Source organism: Oncorhynchus nerka, linkage group LG4 (genome assembly GCF_034236695.1).
Source record: "Oncorhynchus nerka isolate Pitt River linkage group LG4, Oner_Uvic_2.0, whole genome shotgun sequence".
NCBI classification, from domain to species: domain Eukaryota; kingdom Metazoa; phylum Chordata; class Actinopteri; order Salmoniformes; family Salmonidae; genus Oncorhynchus; species Oncorhynchus nerka.
In genome coordinates, this window is record NC_088399.1 from 92,396,542 (window position 1) to 92,412,709 (window position 16,168).

Below are 16,168 nucleotides of genomic sequence, written 5' to 3' on the forward strand. Positions count from 1 at the left end.
AGAGCGTCTGCTAAAATTACATCAATGTAAGTAAAAAGGTTGTGATTAACGATTAGGAAAATGATGATTAGGGGACTAGAAAAGTATTTCGGTCCTTGAAAAGTAACAGCTTAGGCCATGAACAAGACAGAATAACAACAGTTTACTGCACTGTGCTATAGAGACCAGTGGGTGGCAACATTGAGTTTAGAGTCAAAAGCTGACAGAGCAAGTCCTGAAATTCACAGTTCAGATGCAGTTCAGGAGAATAGATTAACAAACTCCTCAAATCCTCAGTTCAGGAGAATAGATTAACAAACTCCTCGAGTCCTCAGTTCAGGAGAATAGATTAACAAGCTCCTCGAGTCCTCCGTTCAGGAGAAGAGATTAACAAACTCCTCAAGTCCTCAGTTCAGGAGAATAGATTAACAAGCTCTTCGAGTCCTCAGTTCAGGAGAAGAGATTAACAAGCTCCTCAAGTCCTCAGTTCAGGAGAAGAGATTAACAAGCTCCTCAAGTCCTCAGTTCAGGAGAATAGATGAACAAACTCCTCAAGTTGTCATGTTATGTCTTGTCCCTGTGCTTTCCCTTCTCTTCGTTTCCCCCTGCTGGTCGTATTAGGTTACTCTCTATTTCTCTCTCTGTTTCTGCTTCTGTCCTTGTCGGATTCTTGTTTGCTTTGCCCTTGTCCCGTCCTGTCGTAATCTGCCTCTTCATCAGATGCTGCGTGTGAGCAGGTGTCTCTGTCCTCTACGGCCGCGCCTACCCAGAGGGACCTGCAGTCTGTTGCCGCTAGCCCTGCAATTCTCCTCTACTACTAGAAGGAGGACTCTCCTGCAAAGATAGAGGATTTATGTTTTCCCTGTTTGGACATCTCCTGTAAAGATTGAGGATTTATGTTTTCCCTGTTTGGACATTAAAAGACTCTGTTTCTGTTGAATCGCTGTTGGGTCCTCACTCATCTGCATAACAGAAGAATCCGACCAAGAATGGACCCAGCGACTTCGGATCCTCTCTACTCAGCCGTCGAGATCCAGGGAGCGATGCTAGGCAGACACGAGCAGGAATTGTCTGCTGCTCGACATGCCGTTGAGACCCTGGCCGCCCAAGTCTCCGACCTCTCGAAACATATTCACAATCTCCGCCTCGATCCACCGGCTACTTCCAGGGCTTCCGAGTCTCCGGAGCCCAGAATTAATAACCCACCGTGTTACTCTGGGGAGCCCACTGAATGCCGCTCGTTCCTCACCCAGTGTGATATTGTGTTCTCTCTCCAGCCCAACACGTACTCCAGGGGTACAGCTCGTATCGCCTACGTCATATCTCTCCTTACTGGACGGGCTCGTGAGTGGGGCACGGCAATCTGGGAGGCAAGGGCTGAGTGTACTAACCAGTATCAGAACTTTAAGGAGGAGATGATACGGGTTTTTGATCGTTCAGTTTTTGGGAAAGAAGCTTCCAGGGCCCTGTCTTCCCTATGTCAAGGGAATCGATCCATAACGGACTACTCTATAGAGTTTCGCACTCTTGCTGCCTCCAGTGACTGGAACGAGCCGGCGTTGCTCGCTCGTTTTCTGGAGGGTCTCCACGCGGAGGTAAAGGATGAGATTCTCTCCCGGGAGGTTCCTTCCAGCGTGGATTCTTTGATTGAACTCGCTATTCGTATAGAACGACGGGTAGATCTTCGTCACCGAGCTCGTGGAAGAGAGCTCGCGTTATCCGTTTCCCCCCTCTCCGCATCACTACCATCTTCCTCCAGTGGCTCAGGTGCTGAGCCCATGCAGCTGGGGGTATTCGCATCTCGACTAAGGAGAGGGAACGGAGAATCACCAACCGCCTCTGTCTCTATTGCGGTTCCGCTGGTCATTTTGTCATTTCATGTCCAGTAAAAGCCAGAGCTCATCAGTAAGCGGAGGGCTACTGGTGAGCGCTACTACTCAGGTCTCTCCTTCAAGATCCTGTACTACCTTGTCGGTCCATCTACGCTGGACCGGTTCGGCAGCTTCCTGCAGTGCCTTGATAGACTCTGGGGCGGAGGGCTGTTTTATGGACGAAGCCTGGGCTCGGGAACATGACATTCCTCTCAGACAGTTAGGGGAGCCCACGGCCATGTTCGCCTTGGATGGTAGTCCTCTCCCCAGTATTCAGTGTGAAACGCTACCTTTAACCCTCACTGTCTCTGGTAATCATAGCGAAACCATTTCTTTTTTGATTTTTCGTTCACCTTTTACACCTGTTGTTTTGGGCCATCCCTGGCTAGTGTGTCATAATCCTTCTATTAATTGGTCAAGTAATTCTATCCTCTCCTGGAACGTCTCTTGTCATGTGAAATGTTTAATGTCTGCTATCCCTCCTGTTTCTTCTGCCCCCTCTTCACAGGAGGAGCCTGGTGATTTGACAGGGGTGCCGGAGGAATATCATGATCTGCGCACGGTCTTCAGTCGGTCCAGGGCCACCTCCCTTCCTCCTCACCGGTCGTATGATTGTAGTATAGATCTCCTTCCGGGTACCACTCCCCCCCGGGGTAGACTATACTCTCTGTCGGCTCCCGAACGTAAGGCTCTCGAAGATTATTTGTCTGTAGCTCTCGACGCCGGTACCGTAGTCCCTTCCTCCTCTCCCGCCGGAGCGGGGTTTTTTTTGTTAAGAAAAAGGACGGGACCCTGCGCCCCTGCGTGGATTATCGAGGCTGAATGACATAACGGTTAAGAATCGTTATCCGCTTCCCCTTATGTCTTCAGCCTTCGAGATCCTGCAGGGAGCCAGGTTTTTCACTAAGTTGGACCTTCGTAACGCTTACCATCTCGTGCGCATCAGGGAGGGGGACGAGTGGAAAACGGCGTTTAACACTCCGTTAGGGCATTTTGAATACCGGGTTCTGCCGTTCGGTCTCGCTAACGCTCCAGCTGTCTTTCAGGCATTAGTGAATGATGTACTGAGAGACATGCTGAACATCTTTGTTTTCGTTTACCTTGACGATATCCTGATTTTTTCACCGTCACTCCAGATTCATGTTCAGCACGTTCGACGTGTCCTCCAGCGCCTTTTAGAGAATTGTCTTTATGTGAAGGCTGAGAAGTGCGCTTTTCATGTCTCCTCCGTCACATTTCTCGGTTCTGTTATTTCCTCTGAAGGCATTCAGATGGATTCCGCTAAGGTCCAAGCTGTCAGTGATTGGCCCGTCCCTAAGTCACGTGTCGAGCTGCAGCGCTTTCTCGGTTTCGCGAATTTCTATCGTCGTTTCATTCGTAATTTCGGTCAGGTGGCAGCTCCTCTCACAGCCCTTACTTCTGTCAAGACGTGCTTTAAGTGGTCCGTTTCCGCCCAGGGAGCTTTTGATCTCCTCAAGAAGCGTTTTACATCCGCTCCTATCCTTGTTACACCTGACGTCTCTAGACAGTTCATTGTCGAGGTTGACGCGTCAGAGGTGGGCGTGGGAGCCATTCTGTCCCAGCGCTCCCATTCTGACGATAAGGTCCATCCTTGCGCGTATTTTTCTCATCGCCTGTCGCCGTCGGAACGTAACTATGATGTGGGAAACCGCGAACTGCTCGCCATCCGCTTAGCCCTAGGCGAATGGCGACAGTGGTTGGAGGGGGCGACCGTTCCTTTGTCGTTTGGACTGACCATAAGAACCTTGAGTACATCCGTTCTGCCAAACGACTTAATGCGCGTCAGGCTCGTTGGGCGCTGTTTTTCGCTCGTTTCGAGTTCGTTATTTCTTATCGTCCGGGCTCAAAGAACACCAAGCCTGATGCTTTGTCCCGTCTCTTCAGTTCTTCAGTAGCCTCCACCGACCCCGAGGGATTCTCCCTGAGGGGCGTGTTGTCGGGTTGACTGTCTGGGGAATTGAGAGGCAGGTAAAGCAAGCACTCACTCACACTCCGTCGCCGCGCGCTTGTCCTAGGAACCTTCTTTTCGTTCCCGTTCCTACTCGTCTGGCCGTTCTTCAGTGGGCTCACTCTGCCAAGTTAGCCGGCCATCCCGGCGTTCGGGGTACGCTTGCTTCTATTCGCCAGCGTTTCTGGTGGCCCACTCAGGAGCGTGACACGCGTCGTTTCGTGGCTGCTTGTTCGGACTGCGCGCAGACTAAGTCCGGTAACTCTCCTCCTGCCGGCCGTCTCAGACCGCTTTCCATTCCCTCTCGACCGTGGTCTCACATCGCCTTAGACTTTATTACCGGTCTTCCTTCGTCAGCGGGGAAGACTGTTATTCTAACGGTTGTCGATAGGTTCTCTAAGGCGGCTCATTTTATTCCCCTCGCTAAGCTCCCTTCTGCTAAAGAGACGGCACAAATCATCATTGAGAATGTTTTCAGAATTCATGGCCTTCCGTCAGACGCCGTTTCGGACAGGGGTCCGCAATTCACGTCTCAATTTTGGAGGGAGTTTTGCCGTTTGATTGGGGCTTCCGTCAGTCTCTCTTCCGGTTTTCACCCCCAGTCTAACGGTCAAGCAGAACGGGCCAATCAGACGATTGGTCGCATCTTACGCAGTCTTTCTTTTCGAAACCCTGCGTCTTGGGCAGAACAGCTCCCCTGGGCAGAATACGCTCACAACTCGCTTCCTTCGTCTGCGACCGGGCTATCTCCTTTTCAGAGTAGCCTCGGGTACCAGCCTCCTCTGTTCTCGTCCCAGCTCGCCGAGTCCAGCGTCCCCTCCGCTCAGGCTTTTGTCCAACGTTGTGAGCGCACCTGGAAGAGGGTCAGGTCTGCACTTTGCCGTTATAGAGCGCAGACTGTGAGAGCCGCTAATAAGCGTAGGACTAAGAGTCCTAGGTATTGTCGCGGTCAGAGAGTATGGCTCTCCACTCGTAACCTTCCCCTTATGACAGCTTCTCGCAAGTTGACCCCGCGGTTCATTGGTCCGTTCCGTATTTCTCAGGTCGTTAATCCTGTCGCAGTGTGACTTCTTCTTCCGCGACATCTTCGTCGCGTCCACCCGGTCTTCCATGTCTCCTGTGTCAAGCCTTTTCTTCGCGCCCCGTTCGTCTTCCCCCCGTCCTTGTCGAGGGCGCACCTATCTACAGGGTCCGGAAGATTATGGACATGCGTCCTCGGGGCCGTGGTCATCAGTACCTAGTGGATTGGGAGGGTTACGGTCCTGAGGAAAGGAGTTGGGTTCCAACTCGGGACGTGCTGGACCGTTCGCTGATCGATGATTTCCTCCGTTGCCGCCAGGTTTCCTCCTCGAGTGCGCCAGGAGGCGCTCGGTGAGTGGGGGGGTACTGTCATGTTATGTCTTGTCCCTGTGCTTTCCCTTCTCTTCGTTTCCCCCTGCTGGTCGTATTAGGTTACTCTCTATTTCTCTCTCTGTTTCTGCTTCTGTCCTTGTCGGATTCTTGTTTGCTTTGCCCTTGTCCCGTCCTGTCGTAATCTGCCTCTTCATCAGATGCTGCGTGTGAGCAGGTGTCTCTGTCCTCTACGGCCGCGCCTACCCAGAGGGACCTGCAGTCTGTTGCCGCTAGCCCTGCAATTCTCCTCTACTACTAGAAGGAGGACTCTCCTGCAAAGATAGAGGATTTATGTTTTCCCTGTTTGGACATCTCCTGTAAAGATTGAGGATTTATGTTTTCCCTGTTTGGACATTAAAAGTCTCTGTTTCTGTTGAATCGCTGTTGGGTCCTCACTCATCTGCATAACACAAGTCCTCAGTTCAGGAGAAGAGATTAACAAGCTCCTCAAGTCCTCAGTTCAGGAGAAGAGATTAACAAGCTCCTCAAATCCTCAGTTCAGGAGAATAGATTAAGAAGCTCCTCTAGTTCTCACTTCAGGAGAATAGATTAACAAACTCCTCAAGTCCTCAGTTCAGGAGAATAGATTAAGAAGCTCCTCTAGTTCTCACTTCAGGAGAATAGATTAACAAGCTCCTCTAGTCAGTTCAGGAGAATAGATAAACAAGCTCCTCTAGTCAGTTCAGGAGAATAGATTGACAAGCTCCTCTAGTCAATTCAGGAGAATAGATTAACAAGCTCCTCTAGACAGTTCAGGAGAATAGATAAACAAGCTCCTCTAGTTCTCACTTCAGGAGAATAGATAAACCAACTCCTCTAGTCCTCAGTTCAGGAGAATGGATAAACAAGCTCCTCTAGTCAGTTCAGGAGAAGAAATAAACAAGCTCCTCTAGTCCTCAGTTCAGGAGAATAGATAAACAAGCGGCTCTAGTTCTCACTTCAGGATAATAGATAAACAAGCTCCTCTAGTCAGTTCAGGAGAATAGATCAACAAACTCCTCTAGTCCTCAGTTCAGGAGAATAGATCACGGTTGACAACTCCATTGTGTCCTCCTCCCAGAGCGCTAAGAACCTTGGCGTGATCCTGGACAACACCCTGTCGTTCTCAACTAACATCAAGGCGGTGGCCCGTTCCTGTAGGTTCATGCTCTACAACATCCGCAGAGTACGACCCTGCCTCACACAGGAAGCGGCGCAGGTCCTAATCCAGGCACTTGTCATCTCCCGTCTGGATTACTGCAACTCGCTGTTGGCTGGGCTCCCTGCCTGTGCCATTAAACCCCTACAACTCATCCAGAACGCCGCAGCCCGTCTGGTGTTCAACCTTCCCAAGTTCTCTCACGTCACCCCGCTCCTCCGCTCCCTCCACTGGCTTCCAGTTGAAGCTCGCATCCGCTACAAGACCATGGTGCTTGCCTACGGAGCTGTGAGGGGAACGGCACCTCAGTACCTCCAGGCTCTGATCAGGCCCTACACCCAAACAAGGGCACTGCGTTCATCCACCTCTGGCCTGCTCGCCTCCCTACCACTGAGGAAGTACAGTTCCCGCTCAGCCCAGTCAAAACTGTTCGCTGCTCTGGCCCCCCAATGGTGGAACAAACTCCCTCACGACGCCAGGACAGCGGAGTCAATCACCACCTTCCGGAGACACCTGAAACCCCACCTCTTTAAGGAATACCTAGGATAGGATAAAGTAATCCTTCTCACCCCCCCTTAAAAGATTTAGATGCACTATTGTAAAGTGGCTGTTCCACTAGATGTCATAAGGTGAACGCACCAATTTGTAAGTCGCTCTGGATAAGAGCGTCTGCTAAATGACTTAAATGTAAATGTAGATAAACAAGTTCCACTAGTCTGGTTGACCATCACACTGTTCAGCTCACTGGACTGGTTGACCATCACACTGTTCAGCTCACTGGACTGGTTGGCCATCACACACTGTTCAGCTCACTGGACTGGTTGGCCATCACACTGTTCAGCTCACTGTACTGGTTGGCCATCACACACTGTTCAGCTCACTGGACTGGTTGACCATCACACTGTTCAGCTCACTGGACTGGTTGGCCATCACACACTGTGCAGCTCACTGGACTGGTTGGCCATCACCCACTGTTCAGCTCACTGGACTGGTTGGCCATCACACTGTTCAGCTCATTGGACTGGTTGGCCATCACACTGTTCAGCTCACTGGACTGGTTGGCCATCACACTGTTCAGCTCACTGGACTGGTTGGCCATCACACTGTTCAGCTCACTGTACTGGTTGGCCATCACACACTGTTCAGCTCACTGGACTGGTTGGCCATCACACTGTTCAGCTCACTGTACTGGTTGGCCATCACACACTGTTCAGCTCATTGGACTGGTTGGCCATCACACTGTTCAGCCATCATATTTTTCCTTTATTTAACTAGGCAAGTCAGTTAAGAACTAATTATTGTTTACAATGACGGCCTACCTCAGCCAAACCCTAACCCGGACGACGCTGGGCCAATTGTGCGCCGCCCTATGGGACTCCCAATCAAGGCTGGTTGTGATACACCCTGAAATCGAACCAGGGTCTGTAGTGATGCCTCTAGCACTGAGATGCATTCCCTTAGACCACTGCGCCACCTGGGAGCCCCAAAAGGATCATCCGTAGCCAGCACACAGTAGGAGGTCCAGGATGAGATCAGCTTCAGAAGATAAAACAGAACCGTCCTCAGAGTTATTCAGGTTAGGTATGAGGTCAGCTCCAGGATACAACAGAACCATCCTCAGAGTTATTCAGGTTAGGTATGAGGTCACCTCCAGGATACAACAGAACCGTCCTCAGAGTTATTCAGGTTAGGTATGAGGTCAGCTCCAGGATACAACAGAACCATCCTCAGAGTTATTCAGGTTAGGTATGAGGTCACCTCCAGGATACAACAGAACCGTCCTCAGAGTTATTCAGGTTAGGTATGAGGTCACCTCCAGGATAGAACAGAACCGTCCTCAGAGTTATTTCAGGTTAGGTATGAGGTCAGCTCCAGGATACAACAGAACCGTCCTCAGAGTTATTTCAGGTTAGGTATGAGGTCAGCTCCAGGATACAACAGAACCGTCCTGTTTTATCATCCTGATCCGTTGTCAGTTTTGTGGAATAATTCTAATGTTAATGTTAGATTTGAATGGAGAAAGCTGATCCGAGAGCAGCGCTTCCTTTCTCTCATTCCTATAGGTATCGACACATGCTCCAACTTAGCAAATGTTCTCGCTGCCTGTGTTTTGGGAAACGTATGTCACATCTTCGTCCGTTGTAGGAAAGATGGATTGTTTAAAACACTCGCAAGCCTGAGTTCCATCGCTATGGGGAAACCGGGCCCTGAGTGTGAGAATGGTAGCAGCAGCAGTTAGGTGGCAGGTGGAGGCTGCCTGATCCCACAGGGAGTAAGACATTGAAGCTGTTTTGTGTGGTAACATGTAATCACTGGCTTGTGCCCTGCCTACCTTATGTTGTCAGCAGAAATACAACCCGATGTTATGGGGAGCGGTTGAATAACAAAGAGAGAGAGAGTGTCCCAGATGAGAAGGCTGAGATGAGGAGAGGAGGAGAGGAGGGGAGAGGAGGAGAGGAGGGGAGGAGAGGAGGGGAAAGGAGGAGAGGAGGGGAGAACAGGAGAGGAGGGGAGGAGAGAGGAGAGGAGGGGAGGGGAAAGGAGGAGAGGAGGGGAGAGGAGAACAGGAGAGGAGGAGAGGAGAGGAAAGGAGGAGAGGAGGGGAGAGGAGGAGGGGAAGAGGAGAGAGGAGGAGAGAGGAGGAGAGGAGGGGAGGAGGGGAAGGAGGAGAGGAGGAGATGAGGGGAAAGGAGGAGAGGAGGGGAGGAAAGGAGGGGAGGGGAAAGGAGGAGAGGAGGGGAGAGGAGAGGGAGAGGAGAGGAGAGGAGAGGAGAGGAGAGGAGAGGAGAAGAGGAAAGGAGGAGAGGAGGGGAGAGGAGGAGGAGGGAAAGAGGGGAGAGGAGAGAGGAGGAGGAGGAGGGGAGGAGGGGAAGGAGGAGGAGAGGAGGGGAGAGGAGGAGAGGAAGGGAAAGGAGGAGAGGAGGAGAGGGGGAGAGGAGGAGGGGAAAGGAGGAGGGTAAAGGAGGAGAAGAGGAGAGGAGGAGAGGAGGAGGGAGGAGAGGAGGGGAAAGGAGGAGAGGAGGGGAGAGGAGGAGGGGAAAGGAGGAGAGGAGGGGAGGAGAGGAGAGGAGGAGAGGAGGGGAGAGGAGGAGAGGAGGGGAAAGGAGGAGAGGACTAGTGCCTCTTACATGCTGACCAATCCACACTCCAGTCCAGTTGGTGGCAGTAACGCACCTTAAAGTTGGTTGCCAACCACCATATAAAATCCACAGAAGAAGAATGAACGAGCAGAGATTAATCAAAGAAAATGAACAAAAAACTAACTACGTTTCCCCTTTTTTAATCTGTGGATTAATTGTCAGAGTAAAGAACACACGTTTTTTTGTGATCCAAAATGGGTCAGAATTCTACAAAGATTCAGCAAAAAAGGACCTTGTACATTTCACAATGTTCATCTCCCCAGACAAATTAACTAGCAACAGCAAGCTAGCTAAATGTCCATGAATGTTTCATGTGTTTTCGACCTGTCCCCAAATGAATATAGCTGGTTCACAGTTAGTTTTGATATTTTAATCTGCGTGTCTTGATCGCATCTGGTGGGTATAGACAAAATGAACATGTGCACGATGGCACACGCGGGATGCACGTGAGGAGCCGGATTGGTCAGCATGTTAGAGGTTGAGAAGAGGCCAGCGAAGAGAGGGTTAATAAACCCTGAAGTGGGCCAGTACTGTTACTGTACCTGATGTTACTACAGATGTAGGTGGTTGAATTCAAGGTAATGTTACTGCAGATGTAGGTGGTTGAATTCAAGGTAATGTTACTACAGATGTAGGTGGTTGAATTCAATGTAATGTTACTACAGATGTAGGTGGTTGAATACAAGGTAATGTTACTACAGAGGAGGGTGGTTGAATTCAAGGTAATGTTACTACAGAGGAGGGTGGTTGAATTCAAGGTAATGTTACTACAGAGGAGGGTGGTTGAATTCAAGGTAATGTTACTCCAGAGGAGGGTGGCTGAATTCAAGGTAATGTTACTACAGAGGAGGGTGGTTGATATGGTAACTAGTCACCCTCTTCTTTCCTCTCTGGAGGGGCTGGAGTAAACACAGAGACTTACATCTTGCTGGAGTTAAACAGGGACAAGTCAGATTCTCTCTCCACATACACAGTCCCATTCAACAAACCTTCATCCAGACTGCGTGAGTTCCTCTTGCTGGCCGAGCGTTGGAACAGGGGGGCTGGCCTGTCAATCATAGAGCTGGCCTGGCGGGTCTGAGCCTGGGTCCGCCCACTGTAGCGGAACTTAGAACCCAGTGCTAGGAACTTCCTGGGAGTGGTAGCCACCTCAGTAGAGGTCAGTCTGGACAGAGGAGGCAGAGGAACATTTACATAAATATATCTATAACTATATAATATATAACTTCCTGGGAGTGGTAGCCACCTCAGTAGAGGTCAGTCTGGACAGAGGAACATTTCTATAAATATATAAATCTAATATATAAAATTATGCCGTTTGATTGCAAATATGCAGACAGAGTCCAAAGGAGAACACACAGAAGGCTGTTGTATAAAACACCTGTCTCCGCATCTTCAAACTAAGGGGAATCCTTGACAAGGAGGGAGAAGCATCCATCCATGTATACAAGTAAGATAGTCTAGCTAGCTACATTTTCAGATATTACATGTTTCAAATTTGGTCAGAAAGTCATTTCCATTTCAAGTTAAAGTGTACTGTTAGCTAGCTAGTTAACGTTAGCTGGCTGGCTCGCTAGCTAACGTTACGTGTATGATCTGTGTAGTTATATTATTAATATCTCAGAGCCATTTGCATTGCTAGTTATAGCCTAATGTTAGCTAACTAACATTGAACCTGGTTGGTTAGCTACCTGCAGATTAATGCAGGGTAGTAACGTTATGAGTTGGGATTATGGTTCATTGTTTAGCTAGCCAGCTACATGTCTTAACAAAATACTCCACTATGCAATTAACCATTCCAATAGAATGTTCATGATGTCACTGTGACACCTGTTGATAGACGTAGCTGGTAAATTCGTTCTGTCTATCTACTCCGATGTCAGAGCATTCTCGTCTGAGTCTGCCAGAGCGGAGAATAACTGATACATTTACGAACGCTCAACACCCGTTGAATATGGCCAGTGTCAGTAAAAGTTGGCAAAAAAAACAACAAATGAAATTGAAGCCAGCAGCACAGTTGCAGTCAACAACACTCTGGATAACATAAAAAAAGCGAAACTCTCTGAATTTATGAACGGACGATCTGACAACGCTCTGAGTTTACGAACGTCCAGAGCGCACTCTGAGCCCACTCTCCCACTCTGGCACTCCAGATTAAACTTTAAAAAACACACCCATAGTACAAACCAGCCTTTAGTCTTGAAATCTTTGGGTGTTTAGTACATGGCTTCATATGTGAATCCTTAATGAGATGGGTGGGGCTAAGGCTTTAGAGGGTGCGAACGATGCTGAATGGGTGTAGACAAAGAAGAGCTCTCCAGTAGGTGTACCAAAACATCCAAGGGCCATTTTCTCAAACGTGAGGTTACAAGTTTATCAACTTTAACAGCAGAATTACTTTCCCAGAATTACTTTCCCACTACAACTGTAGTGTATAATAAACCATTTTCTAGATCTGAGTCTCTACTTTTATCCAATGTCAAAAAACACCATTTCAAATGTAGCTACATAAGACCCGAAATCGAGCCGGTTGGTCACAATTGAGCTTTTAAATATAGCTAACTACATTAACATTTTAGCAGTCCATTAAACTAAGGTAGGTAAGACAACCACATACAGTATTAGTCATTGTGAGTAACTAAACTACATATAACTACTATATAGCCATACCAATAATGTATTACTACTGTAAGGACCGTTCTCAATCAAATAATAACTTGGTGTCCTTCACAAGTTAGAATGATAGGTTCTATCACGGGGAGCTTCAAACAGTGTGTTCTCTTACCTGAAGAAGGTGTGATGCTCCACACACACTTTCCACAGTTTCTTGGAGGCCTTGTAGTTTGGCAGTTTGAAACCAATGGCGCTTTCGTAATGCTCCAGCTGTTGGAAACAAAAGCATATGAATGATGGTAGCACTGCACTAGATCCACTATACCTATTGATTTGACATGTAACTCAACTTTTACTTATGACTACTATACTGTTTCTGACTCCTGAGAGATCAGGCCTCTTGTGGGCTAAAAGACAACCAAATAAACAACCAAACACATAAATAAAGTTGACCTCTGAGGGGCGTATCTTGATGAAGAAACTGCTGCGTTTGTAGGAGACCTTGAGGACTTTGGGCCAGGGGAAACGGTTGATCCTCAGCTTGTCCTTGTAGACCATCAAACCCCCAGAACACACACCCAGCATAATATCCACTCCATCTAGATCCTGGGGAGAGGGATGGGGAGGGAGGTGTGAGTGAGTAAGAAAGAAAGACTACCCAAAAACAGAGAATACAACAGCTAGATGGCCATTTGCATGATTGCTGACATTATACCATTGACTTGGCCTGCGTATTAATGCAATGACAACATCCATCCACCGGGAGGCAGCATCCATCTCCCGTTCAGCATAATGACTTCCATATTTTATTTTAAATCCCCGGTTTTGATGCAAACAGATTGACCTCATTTCTGCTACTAAATCTGTGCTCTGACAGAGGCACGCGTTTGTCCCTTTTTTGGGAACAGACACAAACACTGACTTCACAGCTGACGTAGGTTACACTGCAGCAGGCAAGGAGGTAGGTGGGTGGGTGCTATAGCCATGTTAAATACCATATCTGCATCCCAAATGGCACCCTATTCCCTATATAGTGCACTACATTAGATGAGCCCTGGTGAAAAGTAGTGTGCTATGAAGGGAATAGGGTGCCATTTGAGACGTAGGCCATATCTTCATCATCATCATCATCATCGTCATCATCGTCATTAAGCCTTCTCTGCTCGGTGGTTAATAGGACAGATGTGATATAACTGGCCTCCAGTGGACAGACTGGAGGACACTGAGGGACAATCTGGGCTGAAACACCTGCACGCCTACCAACGCGCCATCACACATGGAGGTAGAATATAGTGGTTGCAGATTGAGATTTGAAAACAAGTTAGAACCTACTTATATTCACAACATCAACAACAATGTGATGTTAATACACAGACTCTTCCTTTTGACTTTTTAGTCAGCTAGTCTCCACATGGAGCCTGTCAGTTTCTGTGTTGAATGAGTAATGCTCTGCAGGTTGGGGTTGTGGTCCTACAGTATGTTACCTTGGCCTGGGTTGTAACGCTACGTTACCTTGGCCTGGGTTGTAACTCTACGTTACCTTGGCCTGGGTTGTAACTCTACGTTACCTTGGCCTGGGTTGTAACTCTACATTACCTTGGCCTGGGTTGTAACTCTACATTACCTTGGCCTGGGTTGTGACTCTACATTACCTTGGCCTGGGTTGTGACTCTACATTACCTTGGCCTGGGTTGTGACTCTACATTACCTTGGCCTGGGTTGTGACTCTACGTTACCTTGGCCTGGGTTGTAACTCTACGTTACCTTGGCCTGGTGCAGGTCCACTCCGTACATGGCTAGTTTCTTGGCGTTCTCCAGAAAGGCCATGTCTGCCTGTGCTGGACTCATCGACCTGTAGATGGGACAGACGCCATATTAGCAAAGAAGCAACATGTTATACATTAGCATGAATGACTCTGGCATTACAGATTCATTATAAGTAGCACATTCCTGCTGTGAAAATGATTTACATAACACTGATTTACATAACACTGATTTACATAACAGTGTACACAGGTGACCCTATGCATCCAATACAACCCCCTCCCTTCTAATCTGAAGGTCTTGTGTGTGGACATTCTGCTGAGTATACTGGGAACACTTGTCTCACAGCTAGCTAGCTGCCACCGAGTCACCCAGCCCCAAAGCTAGCCCTGAGCCAGGCCCACCTCCCAGCCTAGTCTGTGATCACTCGGCTACTCAGCCGATGCCCAACACGGCTAGAATACTCCACCGGATCCTTGATGTAAGCTCTGGACCTTTGCATCAGATCATCGCTGCTAGCTAGCTGCTACCGACTGCCTGTGGTGGCTAACGCCCCTGCCCCGAAGCTAGCACCAGTTAGCCGCGAGCCAGGCGCATCTCCCGGCTAGCAAACTAAATTACTACAACTACAATACCTCTTTCGCCATCTGGCTCGGAACCTTTGTCGACACGACGCCTCGCCGTACCACCACGTCTGGTCCGCCAACGTAACTCCATACGCTGTGCCCTCAACCGGCCTTTGTCGGACGTCGGAGCAGACTCTTCTTCTTACCCCGGCCTGCTAACTTTAAAAGCTGTCTCCCACGTGCTAGCATAGTAACGTAGTAACTACCCCGCGACTTCCCTGTTCCATATATTGCTGCTCATTAGACCCTATGATCACTTGGGTACATAGCTGATGCCCGCTGGACTGTTCATTAATCACGGTACTCCATTTAGTTTATTTTATGTTTATCTGTCGGTCCCAGCCTCGAACTCAGGCCCTGTGTGTAGTTAACTGACCCTCTCTGCCCATTCATTGCCATTTGACCTGTTGTTGTTGCCTTAGCTGATTAGCTGTTGGTGTCTTACCAGTTGTTGGCTTAGCTAGCTCTCCCAAGCAACACCTGTGATTGCTTTATGCCTCGCTTTATGTCTCCCTCAAATGTCAATATGCCTTGTACACTGTTGTTAAGGATAGTTATTATTGTCTTAGTTTACTGCGGAGACCCTAGTCCCACTGTACATGCCTTAAATACCTCCTTTGTCTCACCTCCCACACATGCGGTGACCTCACCCAGCATAACTAGCCCGTCCAGAGATGCAACCTCTCTTATCATCACTCGGTGCCTGGGTTTACCTCCACTGTACCCCCACCCCACCATACCCGTCTGTACATTATGCCCTTAATCTATTCTACCACGCCCAGAAATCTGCTGCTTTTATTCTCTGGCCCCAGCGCACTAGACGACCAGCTTTGATAGACCTCATCCTACTCCTCCTCTGTTCCAAGGGTGATGTGGAGGTTAACCCAGGCCCTGTGTGTCCCCAGGCACTCTCATTTGTTGACTTCTGTAACCGAAAAAGCCTTGGTTTCATATGCATGTTAACATCAGAAGTCTCCTCCCTAAGTTTGTTTTAGTCACTGCTTTAGCACACTCTGCCAACCTTGATGTCCTTGCCATGTCTGAATCCTGGCATAGGAAGGCCACCAAAAATTCTGAGATTTCCATCCCCAACTACAACATTTTCCATCAGGATAGAACTGCCAAAGGGGGAGGAGTTGCAATCTACTCCAGAGATAGCCTGCAAAGTTCTGTCAAACTTTTCAGGTCTATGCCCAAACAGTTCGAGCTTCTAATTTTAAAATTGAATCTCTCCAGAAGTAAGTCTGTCCCTGTTGCCCTCTGTTATAGACCCCCCTCCGCTCCCAGCTGTGCCCTGGACACCATATGTGAATTGATTGCCCCCCATCTATCTTCAGAGTTTGTGCTGTTAGGTGACCTACACTGGGATATATTAACACCCCGGCAGTCCTACAATCTAAGCTAGATGCCCTCAATCTCACACAAATTATTAAGGAACCTACCAGGTACAACCCTAAATCCGTAAACATGGACACCCTCATAGATATTATCCTGACCAACTTGCCCTCCAAATACACCTCTGCTGTTTTCAATCAGGATCTCAGCGATCACTGCCTCATTGCCTGCTTCCGCTATGGGTCCGCGGTCAAACGACTACCCCTCATCATTGTCAAACGCTCCATAAAACACTTCTGCGAGCCTTTCTAATCGGCCTGGCCCGGGTATCCTGGAAGGAT

At 48.7% G+C, this 16,168-nt stretch overlaps 1 protein-coding gene across 1 annotated transcript in view; it reads right to left on the reverse strand.

Annotated features, from left to right (window-relative positions):
- LOC115128830 (protein 4.1-like) overlaps positions 1 to 16,168 on the reverse strand; it is a 134,629-nt gene that overhangs the window by 99,365 nt on the left and 19,096 nt on the right. Inside the window, exons 7-10 of the mRNA XM_065018034.1 lie at positions 13,867 to 13,954; positions 12,556 to 12,708; positions 12,275 to 12,372; positions 10,479 to 10,654 (exon numbers count right to left, since the gene is read on the reverse strand). Coding sequence (XP_064874106.1) covers positions 10,479 to 10,654; positions 12,275 to 12,372; positions 12,556 to 12,708; positions 13,867 to 13,954 — 515 coding nt within the window. The remainder of the gene's footprint in view (positions 1 to 10,478; positions 10,655 to 12,274; positions 12,373 to 12,555; positions 12,709 to 13,866; positions 13,955 to 16,168) is intronic.